Consider the following 14436-nt stretch of genomic DNA (forward strand, 5'->3'; position numbering starts at 1 on the left):
ACAAAAATGCCCTCGTGTGCTTTGCACATGCTTGAGATTAACGGATTAATTTAACGTCCGTCAGGTTGCTCGACTATCCAAAAACGAAAATGCAAACTTCTGAGCTAAAAATGTTAAAAATCAAGTTTGGGTTATCCGTGTGTTTTGAATAAACCACAATGTGACAATCTTCGATTCGCTTTTTTGACGCGCGTTTTCGACACGCGTTTCCGACTCGCGAATCTAAACACTGAAAATCGAAACACGTGTTTGAAAATGAAAATGAAAATTGGAAACGTAAAATTTTTTTGATAACTTTTTAGTTATTTTATAAAATGAAATTACATTTCATGTAAATGAAAAACACATTTTTTCACATTCAATGAAATTTATCAATTTGAATTCCTTCGGTTTTCAATTCCTTTAACACATTCCATTTTTTTAAAAGAACATTCTTTCAACCAAACGGGACCTAAGTTTTTCTAATTTTCTTTGTTGATTCACCAATGTACTACATTTGAATTAACGTTATATCCTGAAAAAAATTGAGCATAATGATTTTGATCTAAAAGAGTAAAAGGCAACAAAACAACTTAACAACACGACATATGCTAATCAAGATCAGCATGAAATGTATCTTTATATAACGATTGTTTATAGTAATTATCAACTACTAGTAACTAAACAACGTATGATCCAACGAATTAACAACAATTATAATAAATAAATTATACAATAACAAAACAAAAAATTAACTCTGATATCCTTTCAAGTATCATTCTATATCCATCTCCACAATCTCCTTATTGAATCAGTATGTACCAACACTTGATCCATCATGTTCCCCAACAATCCATTTTCGCGTTCTAACAACTTATAACGAACGAAAACATTCGTCGCCTTTAGTTTACTTGCTCGCCAATCAAATCTAACCCGACAACAAGAAACGACAAACCTTGAAACAACAAGAAATAAAAATGAATCCCGTGAGCCGATAAAAGACTTCGAGTTGCGGCCGTAAGTAGTAACAAAGCAAGCGCAAGTTCTTTCCTATAAATTCGGTTTTTCTTCTTTTCAACAACAGGAGTCATCTCTTGTTCTTTCAATTTTCCTAACATTTCGAGTCCTGATTCCGATAATCGTCTCTGAATCTTTTCTTCGTTAAAGCTTTTTGATTCTCGTTCTGCAAATGCTAAAAGATCGGATTCGGATGATCGACCCGTTTTCTTGGTGACGACCCATTCGTATGCGGATCCGAGCTGGAAGAGACCCGAGACCATTGCGTTGAATTTGGTGACAGACATTGTATTTTCGAAGAGTAAATATGGCATTAGAAATGGGAATGATTTTAGTGATGGAAGAATGTTTAGTATTGACATGGTGACGGGTACGTAACAAATGACCCAAATTGGTAATTCGGCTTCGGGTATGAACATTGTTAATGGAAGAATCACGCAGAATAGCGTGAACGAGTAAAACGGTAGTATTAATTTTCGCAAAAGAAAGAATAAGAAGATCAAGTTTGCCTTTTTCCACTTTGATATCTGCAGAAGAATAAATATTTGAGTTTTAAGCACATATTCATATACTATAAGTCTATAACAAGATATGAAGTGGCCCATCTATTTAGAAAGATAAGTAACAAATGTGCTAAAAAAAAAAAAAAAATTCTTAGATAGGGGTGGCAAAATGGGCAAGTAAAACAAGCAGATTGATAAAAGGTAATCTTGCGGTAAAAGTCAAAGCAAGTTGAATCAGGCTGGTTGACCTTATGTATACCTTGAAAATGGGTTGGGTTGGGTCAGGGTTCAACGGGTTTGGGTCGCAACAGGTCATGGGTCAAAATGGGTCAGCTTTTAAATAGGTGAAAGGGTTTGGTCGAGACCGGTGATGGGTCGAAACGGGTCAGCTTTGGATAGGCGAACCGCGAACGGGTTGGGTCGAAACCCGGGTGGGTTTGGGTCAGCTGAAAACTATAAGGCTTAAACACAGTCTATTCACAGATGTTAGAAAAGATCATAGTTTATAGTTTATTAAAGGTATATTGCATTAAACACAGTATATATTTCAGTAGTATTCTATCTGGTAAATATAATAGTTTATCAAAGGTATATTGCATTAGACATACATGATACACCTTGGTCTTTGGGTGACTTTCTATCTGGTCTACCAATAATTGACCCATTTCTTCGAACGAATATCATAATAATTACCCATTTAGACCCATTAGTAACAAATGAACTAAAAATGAAAATTCGTAGATAGAGGTGGCAAAATGGGCAAGTTAGAAACAGATAAAAAAAAGGTAATCTTCTGGTGAAGGTCAAAGCGAGTTGAATCAGGGCCTTAAACACAGTTTACTCACTAAAGTTAAAATATTTCATGAATAAACAGTTTGTTCACTAAAGTTAAAAAAAAATTCATGAATAATCAGTTTGTTCACTAAAGTTAAAATCTTTTCATAAATAATTATTATGGGGCCAATATGTATGCTTACGAAAGTATATATTTCAGTAGTATTCTACCTGTTAACTGTAATACTTTAGAGTTAGTATTATGCATTAGACATACACTTTGGTCTTTGGGTGACTCTATCTGTCAACGCATATTTGACCCAATTTCTTCCAACTTATATTTTAAAACTTACCCATTTGACCCATTAGTATTAAAACAGAACCCTATATAATCAAGACTTCGAAAGAACATTTGAATATGACGTACCTTTGAAGAAAGAATTGCAGGGAGACAGAGACGAAACAACTGCATTGGACCCGAATGCCATCTATGTTGTTGCTTCTTATAAGCTTCGTAAGACTCGGGCAATTCACAAAGAACTTTAACGTCATTAAGGTAAATAAACTTCCATCCATTCAAATGTGCTCTAACTGCAATGTCCATATCTTCAACCGTTGTTCGTTCAAGCCAACCACCAGAATCTTCCAACGCTTTTATTCTCCAGACACCAGCCGTGCCATTGAACCCGAAAAAGTTCAGATAGTGACCGTTCACTTGTTGCTCAACTTCAAAGTGAAAACATAGATTTATGTTTTGCAGCCTTGTTAGTAAATTTTCCTCCTTGTTCACAAATGACCACCTAGCTTGAACAAGACCCAAATCGGGCTTCCCCTGAAATAACCGGAAAATTACATGTTACGAAAAGTAAAGATCTTTAATCGTTGACAAGAGTTTGCTAATAATGTTCCAAGGGACTGTTACATTAACTCTAAATGGTTCAGCATATATCTATTGTAGGTTATTGTGTATTGTTCATTAGGTATTTCATAGATTACAATAGATAAACCATAATTCTAAAACCGTGATGGACCGAGCCATCTATACAATTGAGTTGGACCAATATTAATATTCTTGTACTCTAGTCACATTCTAATACAACATACTCCATTTAAGTATGCAGCATTTAATAAAACAGAGAATACCCCAAAGATTGCAACAAAAAAGTGTTTGTTTTGGTTACTAAACCAAGAAATAAACTTTATACAGTTTTGCTTAATCATCAAATAATGAAAAAACAAAAAAGTGAAATAATTGCTAAATATAGAAAGTGTACATACTCATGAACAATAATTGGTAGGAGCAAGTGTAATAAGTTTGTTACCTTAAAATGAGGAACTGTCAATATAAGGAAATCAGGATTAGGCTGAAAATCTGCATCCAAAATGGCAACAAATTCATAGTTTTTGACATAATCACAAGACATAGCTGAATGAAGATTGCCTGCTTTATATCCTGTTCTAAGAAATCTATGTCTGTAGATTATATTCACCCCTTTTTCTTTCCATAAATTAACTTCATTTCTTATCAAAATCTGTAAAAGTTCATCACTTGAATCATCCAAAACTTGTATCAAAATCCTATCTTTTGGCCAATCCAATTGGCAAGCAGCTGCAATTGATTGTTGATACACCTTCATTACACAAATCCAACAAAAAAAAATATCAGCAAAAAATTAAAAAATATTAATTTTTCATTGATTATTAGATTTGGTACCTCTCTTTCATTGCACATAGGGATCTGAACAAGAACCATAGGAAAAGTTTCAGGATCTTCAATATCATAAGATTGATCATCAACATCAATCATTGGCTTAATTTTTTTGAATTTAATCCAAAAAAAGCCAATCCCAAGTATGAATCTATCAAGAGACTGAATCAAGAACAGTAAAACACAGAATTGTGACAGCATAGTGATAGATGGAGCAATATAATCAGTTCTGAATGAAATCCAACCAAAGTAAGCCACGTGTACAAGTCCCATAGCTTCATTAGATACATAACCTAAATCCAAATTCCAGTTTTGGAAATAAGCAATGATTTCAACAACCAAAGCTACAATAGATATAGCAAGAAATGCTCTTATGAATCTGTACATAATCTTTTCTTTATATTTGACTTCGTCTTTGCTTGAATCTGATAAAGCAATGCGCTTTTTAACAGAAACAAAAGTTTTAGAACAACCCATTGTTAACCATGGAAAGAAAGATAGTATTCTTTGAGCTTTTAGTAAAAGCAGCCATGAAAACTGCTTAGTACTTGCTGTTTTTTGTTTTTCAAGAAACACAGAGGATTCTGTGTCATTCACTTCAACTAATGAAATATTGCTTGATTTATCAATTGTAACCACAACAGAGCTTGGTGCCATTTACTTGAAGCTTAAATCCACAAATCCCAGATGGTATTTCACCAAAAAAAGAAAGAATCAACGAAAATGATGGAAATTTATCTAATTTTATGTAAAGATTGATGACCCATTAAAGAATTTGTAGTAAAGAAAGATTTTTGAAGAGAAATCTGGATCTTGAGAGATAAAAAAAGAGAAGATTTTTTTGTTAAGAGAGAGAAAGATAAAAATAAAGATATAAAAATGGTGAATTTGTAGTGTACAAAATGGAAGGTTCAAAGGAGGTGGGAATTAAGGCCTGCAAGTTCTTTTGAAGTGTTTAATGGTTTGTTTAATTTAATTTTATTGATTGAAGAAGATGCCATGAAGTTTGGGTCAACTCTATTTTTGGTCTTGATCATGTGGTACGACATAATATATATATATATATATATATATATATACCATAATCAATATCCTAACAGCGCTGTGTTAATGGTGACACTCAAGTCTTTCGGGATTACTTATTATTTTTTTTTATAAAATCAAATAATTATAATTATTTATATTATAAATTATAAATACTTATTAACATAAAACTAAAATTTCATTAAAAATTATAAACATTACAATAATTAAAATTTAAAACATTAGCGATAAATAAAATGTGACATAAATTAAAATAAAATGCTAAAAACTAAATAATGAAACTACTCGTCCTCGTCCAAAGGTGCCAATTCCTTAGCATATTTTTTCTTAAGTCTCGCCCGAGCCCTTATCACCATTTCATATCCGTCGGGAGGCAAGTCACGTGACACCGGTTTGGAAAGAAGTTTCAAACTTTTTAACATTGTTCTCGTCTCGCTTTCTTCACAAAGTTTTTTCATGGTTCGATTCGCCGCTAGTTGAGAAGCTTCGGCGGATTGAGCTATATTTAATCGTACTTCATGGGATGACATACGACTCGCGACATCGGATGAGTAGGAATTCCTTTGACTTTTAGCTCGACTTGGAGGACGTCAGATTGGGTCGTGATCCTTAAGTAAATTTTCAATCAGGTTGGGTCAGGGTTCATGCTTGTGTACAGGTTGGAACTACCCTCGGTTGGAACAATTATTGGTATATCATCGGCTTCTTTGCGTTTGTTTGTAGCCGCTATACCTTCACCTTCTAAAAACTTTGGGCAATCCCTTAAAACTCGCCACACATCTTCAAAAGCGAGTCACGTTTATATAGTCTTCCCCAGCACAACCACTTTGCCACATTTTCTCGAGCTTCGAATACATTCCAATAAATATCTTAACATCCCTTTGAATTTTAGCACATTTCTTACTAATTTGATCCGCACGTCTTTTTATATAGAACAAGCGAATTATATTGTCTTCGGAATTCACCCCAAACGAATTATAAGTTTGTTTGTTTCCCGCATCTGAATGTTCGGAAACGTACACATAACGCTCGGATAAAATTTTAGTTTCCAAGTCGTACCAAGCAACTTTCGGAGACCTCACTTTCTTTCCTTTCGAATCGGCTACGGGTTCGGGTTCGTCCTCGGGTTTGACATGGCGTGGAGTTTCGGGAACTTGTTCATCATCTGATTCGTCACGTAGTGTTGGATAATATGTTGTTTGTTATTGAGTGTTGTTGGTTCGGGTAGACTTTGTTGTTGGATCGGGATGTATCGTTGTTGTTGTTGTTGTTGTTGTTGTGTGTGAACATTTGGAAACATACCCGTAAACAGATTAGAAATTGCAAATTGAGAAAAATCGGTATTTTGTTGCGATTGTTTAGTTAATGATTGCTTCATATCTCAACCGACAACATTTGTAACTTGAACTTGGGGTCATTGTTTCGATTTTCCCTTGTTTGGGGTTTTTTTGGAACTCGTTTTTTGGTAAAAATAAATTGAATATGGAATTAAAATGAAAGAAAATGGAGGTGAAATGGTGAGTTTGTGAATAAAATGATGTTGATATATGTATATATACTGTAATAAAGAAAAAAACTATCCGTTGCATTTTTGACCGTTTGGGAATTTTTTAATTTTTTTTATTTTTTTTATTTTTTTCCAATGTTCTATTTTTTTGACCGTTTTATCGTCCACGAATATGATACAAACAAACGAGAACGAGGACGATGGGTTGGGGGAGTAGCTGGGCGGCACCCAAAGTGGAACCGTTGGGACCAGTCTAACAAAATGCATTGTATTTACTCTGTAGTTTTTTTTTTTTTCAATTTAAGTATGCTGATAACATAAGTAAGGTGGAGGATTTGAATTATCGTGAGATTTGAAATTTCATGATTGAAATCCTATTATGTGTTCGGTTCGGAGATTTAAAATCCCATGATTTGTACAACGTAAGAAGTAAAAAGTAGAACGTAAACGGTAAGTAAAACTGTAACGTGAAACTTAAATGTAAATTGTATGCTATTAAACATAAACAGTGATACGTAAAGCGTAAAACGTAAAGCGTAAGTCGTAATTCTAAAGTTTAAAATGTAAAACGTAAAATAAAAAGGAGACCATAAACGAAAACATACTTCTAAAATGTAAAATGTAAACGTAAACGGATAATGTAACTGTAAACTAAAAAGGTAAACAGAAAACGTAAATGCAAAAGGTAAACCTAAAACGTAAACCTAAAACTTAAACGTAAGACGTAAGTAAAGTATAAACCGTAAAACGTAAGCCGTAAACGTAGATCGAAAACGTAAATCGTAAACGTAAACGTGAAGGATGAGAAACATAAGATATCTAAATCTCTCACATATACAAAGGATTTTAAAAATCCTATACTCATAGGAGGTTAAACTTCATAGTCATTTGAAATTGGGTTAAAGCCAAAAATAGACTACAAACTTACACAAATGTACTGATGTCGCACACAAACTCATTTCCGTCCTACTGTCGCCTACGAACTTATAAAAAATGTGCTAATATAAACAAAATACTTTTTTTTAACCGTCAACCAAAATGGTTGATACGTGGCTTCTAAGTAGCCATGACACGTCGGTGATACATCGAAACAGAACTGAAAGTATATGGGCGACATCGGAACATAACTGAAAGTATATGAGCGACATCGGAACACAACTGAAAGTATATGGGCGACATCGGGACATATAAAATGAATAAAAAAAGTTAAATAATTAACTTTACCGGTTCAGCAGGTAACCAGTAATAAAATGCTAACATCAGCACATTTTTTATAAGTTTGTAGGCGACAGTACGACGGAAATGAGTTTGTGGGCGACATCGGTACATTTGTGTAAGTTTGTAGCCTATTTTTGGCTTTAACCCTTTGAAATTATATTTCACTAGTTTTGAAATGCAAATCCTTCAAAATCTCACCAACCAAACGCACCCTCGGAGTCTGTTTACATTTCACTTAATCTGTTTTGGTACAGCTCTTAATTCAATAAGTAAAAGTGTTATTTTTTAGTCAGGTAATCTGAAAATGGCATGTTTGTAGTGGACATAGAAACAGAAACCCCTTCCCATACAAATACATATTAAAATAGCACTTAATGCAACACTTATGATCATATATGTACAGTATATATATACAATATTGATAATGCTAAAAATGAACATATATTTCATAGCATTATCCTTCAAGAAAGACAAGCTTTTAGTTGCTATTGTTCTATTTATAAGTGATAATCGTTTAAATAATAAAAGGTGAAGACAAAAGACAGATTCGACGATTTGAAGACGCAAACGACCAAAAAGCTAAAAAGTACAAAGTACAATCCAACTGGTTCAATTTATTGATGAGAAACGTCTCAAAATTACAAGAGTAAGAGTCGCGAAACGCAAAGTACAAGATATTAAATCGTTCGAAAGGACGTTCGAAAATCCGGAACCGGGACATGAACCAACTATCAGCGCGTGAAGCAACGGACCGAAAATTACAAGTCAACTAGGCACACGAATATAATATAATATATATATATATAATTATATAAAATTATATATATTATATTATATTATTTATAAAACGTCGGCAAACAAGAAAACAAAAGTATGTGAGCTGTCCCAGGCGGCCATGCGATCGCATGGCCTGGAAGCTTTAAATCCATGCGGTCGCATGGAGTGCTGTAGCTGGTAAGGTTCTATAAATGCAACGAATTCTGGCCGAAATAAAAAACACCATATATCCATCTATCATCATACTCTCTCAATATATTTATATTTATATAATTATAATTTTAATTTAAGTTTAATAATAATTGGGTTATTGTAATAAAATGTTTTAAAGGTTTTGTAAGTCGAAATTCTGTCCGTGTAACACTACGCGATTAATACTCATTGTAAGTTATGTTCAACCTTTTTAAATTAATGTCTCGTAACTAAGTTATTATTATGCTTATTTAAGCTGAAGTAATCGTGATGTTGGACTAAATATTAAAGACGGGGTTATTGGGTTTTGGACCATCATTGGGGTTTGGACAGAAGACCGACACTTGTGAAAATTGGACTATGGGCTATTAATGGGCTTTATATTTGTTTAACTGAATGATAGTTCGTTAATTTAATATAGAGATTTACAATTTAAGGTAATTATAAATAACCACATACACTCGATCGGACACGATGGGCTGGATATTTATAAGTACTAATAATCGTTCATTTAACCGGACACGGGGATGGATTAATAGTCAATGGACTCATTAAAATAGGGGTGGATTACATACAAGGACACTTGGTGTAATTGTTAATAAAGTATTAAAACCTTGGATTGCACACAGTCGATAACCTGGTGTAATCATTAACAATGTATTAAAACCTTATTCCAGTTTAAGTCCCCAATTAGTTGGAATATTTGACTTCGGGTATAAGGATAATTTGACGAGGACACTCGCACTTTATATTTATGACTGATGGACTGTTATGGACAAAAACCAGATGGACATATCGAATAATCCAGGACAAAGGACAATTAACCCATGGTAATAAATTAAAATTAACACGTCGAACATCATGATTACGGAAGTTTAAATAAGCATAATTCCTTTATTTTATATCTCATCGTACTTTTAATTATCGCAATTTTATTTATCGTCATTTACTTATCGTACTTTTAATTATCGCACTTTTATTTATCGTCATTTACTTTACGCTTTAAATTAAATTGTATTTATATTTAATATTTTACATTAGGTTTTAATTGTGACTTAAGACATAAAATCGACAAACCGGTCACTAAACGGTAAAATCCCCCTTTTATAACAATAATAATGTTAATTATATATATATTTTTATACAAATATAGTTTAAAATAAATATAGCGTTAAACTCAGCTAGATCCCTGCGGAACGAACCAGACTACTTTAGGTACACTGCCTATAGCGTTACACTACTTTATGATTAGGTACACTGCCTATAGTGTTGTAGCAAGGTTTAGGTATATCCAATCTATAAATAAATAAATAAATAACTTGTGTAAAATTGTATCGTATTTAATAGTATTTCGCAATAAAAATATAACTATTTCGTATACTACCTCGCATAACATCAAGTATTTTTGGCGCCACTGCCGGGGACACTTAACGCTGAAAGCGAAAGGCAATATTCCAAAAAAAAAAAAAAAATTTAGTTTTTACGCTATTTTTGTAAAAATATATATTTACATAAGTTTTAAATATAAAAATACAAAAATATATATAAAAAAAGAAAATATATTATATATATAAGTATAAAAGTTTTTTTTTAGTTCCTAAAACTATAATTTTAAATATCATTTATATATTAATTTTGTAAAAAGTATAGATTAAATACATATTTGAAAAAGAAAAAAAAACTGAACCTGTCGATTTTTAAACTACATCATTCTGAATCTGCATTGCCATGCGATCGCATGGCTAGAGTGCTTGATACCAATGCGATCGCATGAGGTAAGCTGACACGCCAGGTCTGATCCTCGTACAACATTAATTACGGAGTATTATTAATTATTATTATTATTAAACCTAATTAGGGTTTAGTTATTTAATAATTAGTTTTAGTTTATTTAATTTTGTATTTTTAAGTTTTAATTAGTTTTAATAATTTATAAATTAGTACTTTTATAAAATAATTATATAAAAATAATATTTTTATAAAAATAAATAATTTTATCATTTTTGTATCTTTTATAAATTGAATATTTTTATTAGTTTAATTTGTAATTTGTATATTTTTTCGTTCGTAATTAGTTTAAACTTCGTTCTTGCCGTAGTTATTTTATATTTCTAGATTTCTAGGCTTTGCCATAAAATCCCTTAAGTACTTTTTCATTAGACTAAGATTTAGGCGCTTTAGAATTTTACGACGTCACTTATCGCTTTAATATTTAATAGAATTTAGTGCCTAATTAAGTTATTGCCGTTTTGGATATAGAATTCCTTTTAAGCTTTAATACCTTTAGACGCAACTTTTAATATTTAGTTTTTAGACTTTTAAGTTTCGACGCTTTACTTTCTTATTTTTATTTTTCGATCTTTTATTTTTCGACGTTTTTCGACGCGCTCTTTTTCTTTCTCATTTCTACGCTCTAGTTTTTAGGACATAGAATTTTCTTTATTTTCTTTAAACTTCGACGAAAAATTATTTTAAGCGGTTAAATTGATAGACATCCAAAATTTTCTGGTTCGTAGTAATAGTTGGATTTGTTAGTGGCAAGTTGTGGGCTTCCGATTAAAAGGGTCCTGGCTACCTGCTGCATCTATTGGCTATTCGAAACGTGGACAAAATCAGAAAAGTCTATTAATTTGATAACTTATATAATTTTTATCTTTATAACTAATAGGATATTCAGTGAATGCACCGAGCAAAACGTTCACCACCTTTCATACGTTCACCATGTAGTGACCCGAACTTTTTCATGTTTATATATATTAAATGAAATTGATATTTACATGATTAAGTGTTTCCAACATGTTAAGCAATCAAACTTATTAATACTTGATTAATTGGAATAGGTTTCATATAGACAAATGACCACCCAAGTTAACCGGTGATTCACGAACGTTAAAACTTGTAAAAACTATACGATGATATATATATGGTTATATATATAGTTAACATGATTTTATTATAAGTATGTATCTCATTAGGTATTTTAACAATGAGTTATATACATAAAAATAAGACTATTAAATTAAGAAACTCGAAAACGATATATATAACGATTATCGTTATAACGTCTTACTAGGTACATATGAATCATATTAAGATATTGATACACTTGGTTAATTATGTTAAATGATAAGTAAATATATCATTAAGTGTATTAATAATGAACTACATATGTAAAAATAAGACTACTAACTTAATGATTTTGAAACGAGACATATATGTAACGATTATCGTTGTAATGACATTTAATGTATATAGATCATAATAAGAGATATTCGTACATCATAATATCATGATAATATAATAATTTAAAATCTCATTTAATATTATAAACATTGGGTTAACAACATTTAACAAGATCGTTAACCTAAAGGTTTCAAAACAACATTTACATGTAACGACTAACGATGACTTAACGACTCAGTTAAAATGTATATACATGTATTGTTTTAATATGTATTCATACACTTTTGAAAGACTTCAAGACACTTATCAAAATACTTCTACTTAACAAAAATGCTTACAATTACATCCTCGTTCAGTTTCATCAACAATTCTACTCGTATGCACCTGTATTCGTACTCGTACAATACACAGCTTTTAGATGTATGTACTATTGGTATATTGATAAGGCTAAAAAGGAACATATATTTCATAGCAAAATCCCCCAAGAAAGACAAGATTTTAGTTGCAATTGTTCCATTTTCGAGTAATATTCGTTTATTTTAAATAAGTGCGAAGACAAAAGGCGAAAACGAAGATTTGAAGACGCAAAGGTCCAAAAAGCTCAAAAGTACAAGATACAATCAAAAAGGTTCAAATTATTGATGAAGAACGTCTAAAAATGACAAGAGTACAAGTTACAAAACGCAAAGTACACGATATAAAATTGTACGAAAGGGCGTTCGAAAATCCGGAACCGAGGCATGAACCAACTTTCAGCGCTCGACGCAACGGTGTAAAAATTACGAGTCAACTATGCACAAGAATAAAATATAATATTTAAATAATTCATAATAAGAATAATATTAAATAATAAAAAGTTGTTAATTGAGCATAGTTCAGGGGTCGTAAATGAAAATTCAATTTCTAATTTCGCTATAAAAGCGATGATTTACGATCAAAATTTGGGACGACTTTTTTTTTTTTCTTCGATCATTTTTTTCTATCTTTTTCTTACTTTTCTATATCAAATATCAATATCTATATTTATAATTCTCTATCATAATGTTAATGTAATCAGATATAACAATAATCTTAATTTTAATTTTAAATTATGATAATAATAAGATTTATGATAGAGATCTTTTGAGTATGTAAGTCGAAATTCTGTCCGTGTAACGCTACGCTATTTTTAATCATTGTAAGTTATGTTCAACCTTTTTATATTAATGTCTCGTAGCTAAGTTATTATTATGCTTATTTAAAATGAAGTAATCATGATGTTGGGCTAATTACTAAAATTGGGTAATTGGGCTTTGTACCATAATTGGGGTTTGGACAAAAGAACGACACTTGTGGAAATTGGACTATTGACTATTAATAGATGGGGGGTATTGTCTAATTGAGTGACAACTCATTGGAGTCGGTCGAACCTATCTTCAAATTAATTAACCTAATAATTAATAATGATTATGGTTGTCCTATTTAGTGACGTTCATATGGAATCTGTTATAATCATTTAATTAATCAATTGGGTTGGGTAATTGATTATTCATTCTGATCAAGTGGATGAATTAATATTCATAAACTAATTAAAACAGGGGTGGATTACATACAGTGATAACTGGTGTAATTGTTGACAGAAGTGATAACTGCGTCACAGTTTAAATCCTTAATCAGTTGGAATATTTGACTTCGGGTATAAGGGTAATTTGACGAGGATACTCGCACTTTATATTTATGACCGATGGACTATTATGGACAAAAACCAGATAGACGTATCAAATAAACCAGGACAAAGGACAATTAACCCATGGTAATAAATTAAAATCAACACGTCAAACATCATGATTACGGAAGTTTAAATAAGCATAATTCTTTTATTGTATTTCTCATCGTATCTTTATTTACTGTCATTTTATTTACTGTCATTTTATTTATTGTCATTATTTTACGCACTTTAATTATCGTCATTTATCTTTGCGCTTAAAATATAGAATCGACAAACCGGTCACTAAACGGTAAAAACCCCCTTTTATAATAATAATAATACTACTTATATTTATATATTTTTGTAAAAATATAGTTTTATAAAAATATAGCGTTAAACTTCACGAGCTCCCTGTGGAACGAACCGGACTTACTAAAAACTACACTACTCTACGATTAGGTACACTGCCTATAAGTGTTGTAGCAAGGTTTAGGTATATCCATCCGTAAAATAATTAAAACTTGTGTAATATTTTGTAGTATTTCGTAGTAAAATTAATACTATTTCGTACCCTCACGCTACAACATCAAGTTTTTGGCCCCGCTGCCGGGGACTCGGCGAAACACTATATTTTTAATTTATATTTGAAAAAAAAAAAAAAAAAAAATTCTGTAAAAAAAAAAAAAAAAAAAAAACGTAAAAAAAAAAAAAAAAAACGTAAAAAAAAAAAAAAAAAACGTTTTTTTTTAAGAAAAAAAAAATTTAAAAAATTATATATTTTTAAGATTTTGTCTATAAAAAAATTATTTTAAGTTTTATTACCTTTAGATTTTTAGACTCAGTCACA

At 31.3% G+C, this 14436-nt stretch overlaps 1 protein-coding gene across 1 annotated transcript; it reads right to left on the reverse strand.

Annotated features, from left to right (window-relative positions):
- Positions 1 to 674: 674 nt before the first annotated feature.
- Positions 675 to 5016, reverse strand: LOC139894441 (xyloglucan glycosyltransferase 4-like). The gene is made up of 4 exons (XM_071877734.1): positions 3988 to 5016; positions 3596 to 3904; positions 2701 to 3105; positions 675 to 1523 (listed from the first exon to the last, which is right to left on the reverse strand). Exons 1-4 carry the CDS (start codon positions 4636 to 4638, stop codon positions 882 to 884), a joined length of 2007 nt encoding a protein of 668 aa, XP_071733835.1. The 5' UTR covers positions 4639 to 5016; the 3' UTR covers positions 675 to 881.
- Positions 5017 to 14436: the final 9420 nt, after the last annotated feature.

The sequence above is a fragment of the Rutidosis leptorrhynchoides genome, chromosome 2 (genome assembly GCF_046630445.1).
Source record: "Rutidosis leptorrhynchoides isolate AG116_Rl617_1_P2 chromosome 2, CSIRO_AGI_Rlap_v1, whole genome shotgun sequence".
Classification (NCBI taxonomy): domain Eukaryota; kingdom Viridiplantae; phylum Streptophyta; class Magnoliopsida; order Asterales; family Asteraceae; genus Rutidosis; species Rutidosis leptorrhynchoides.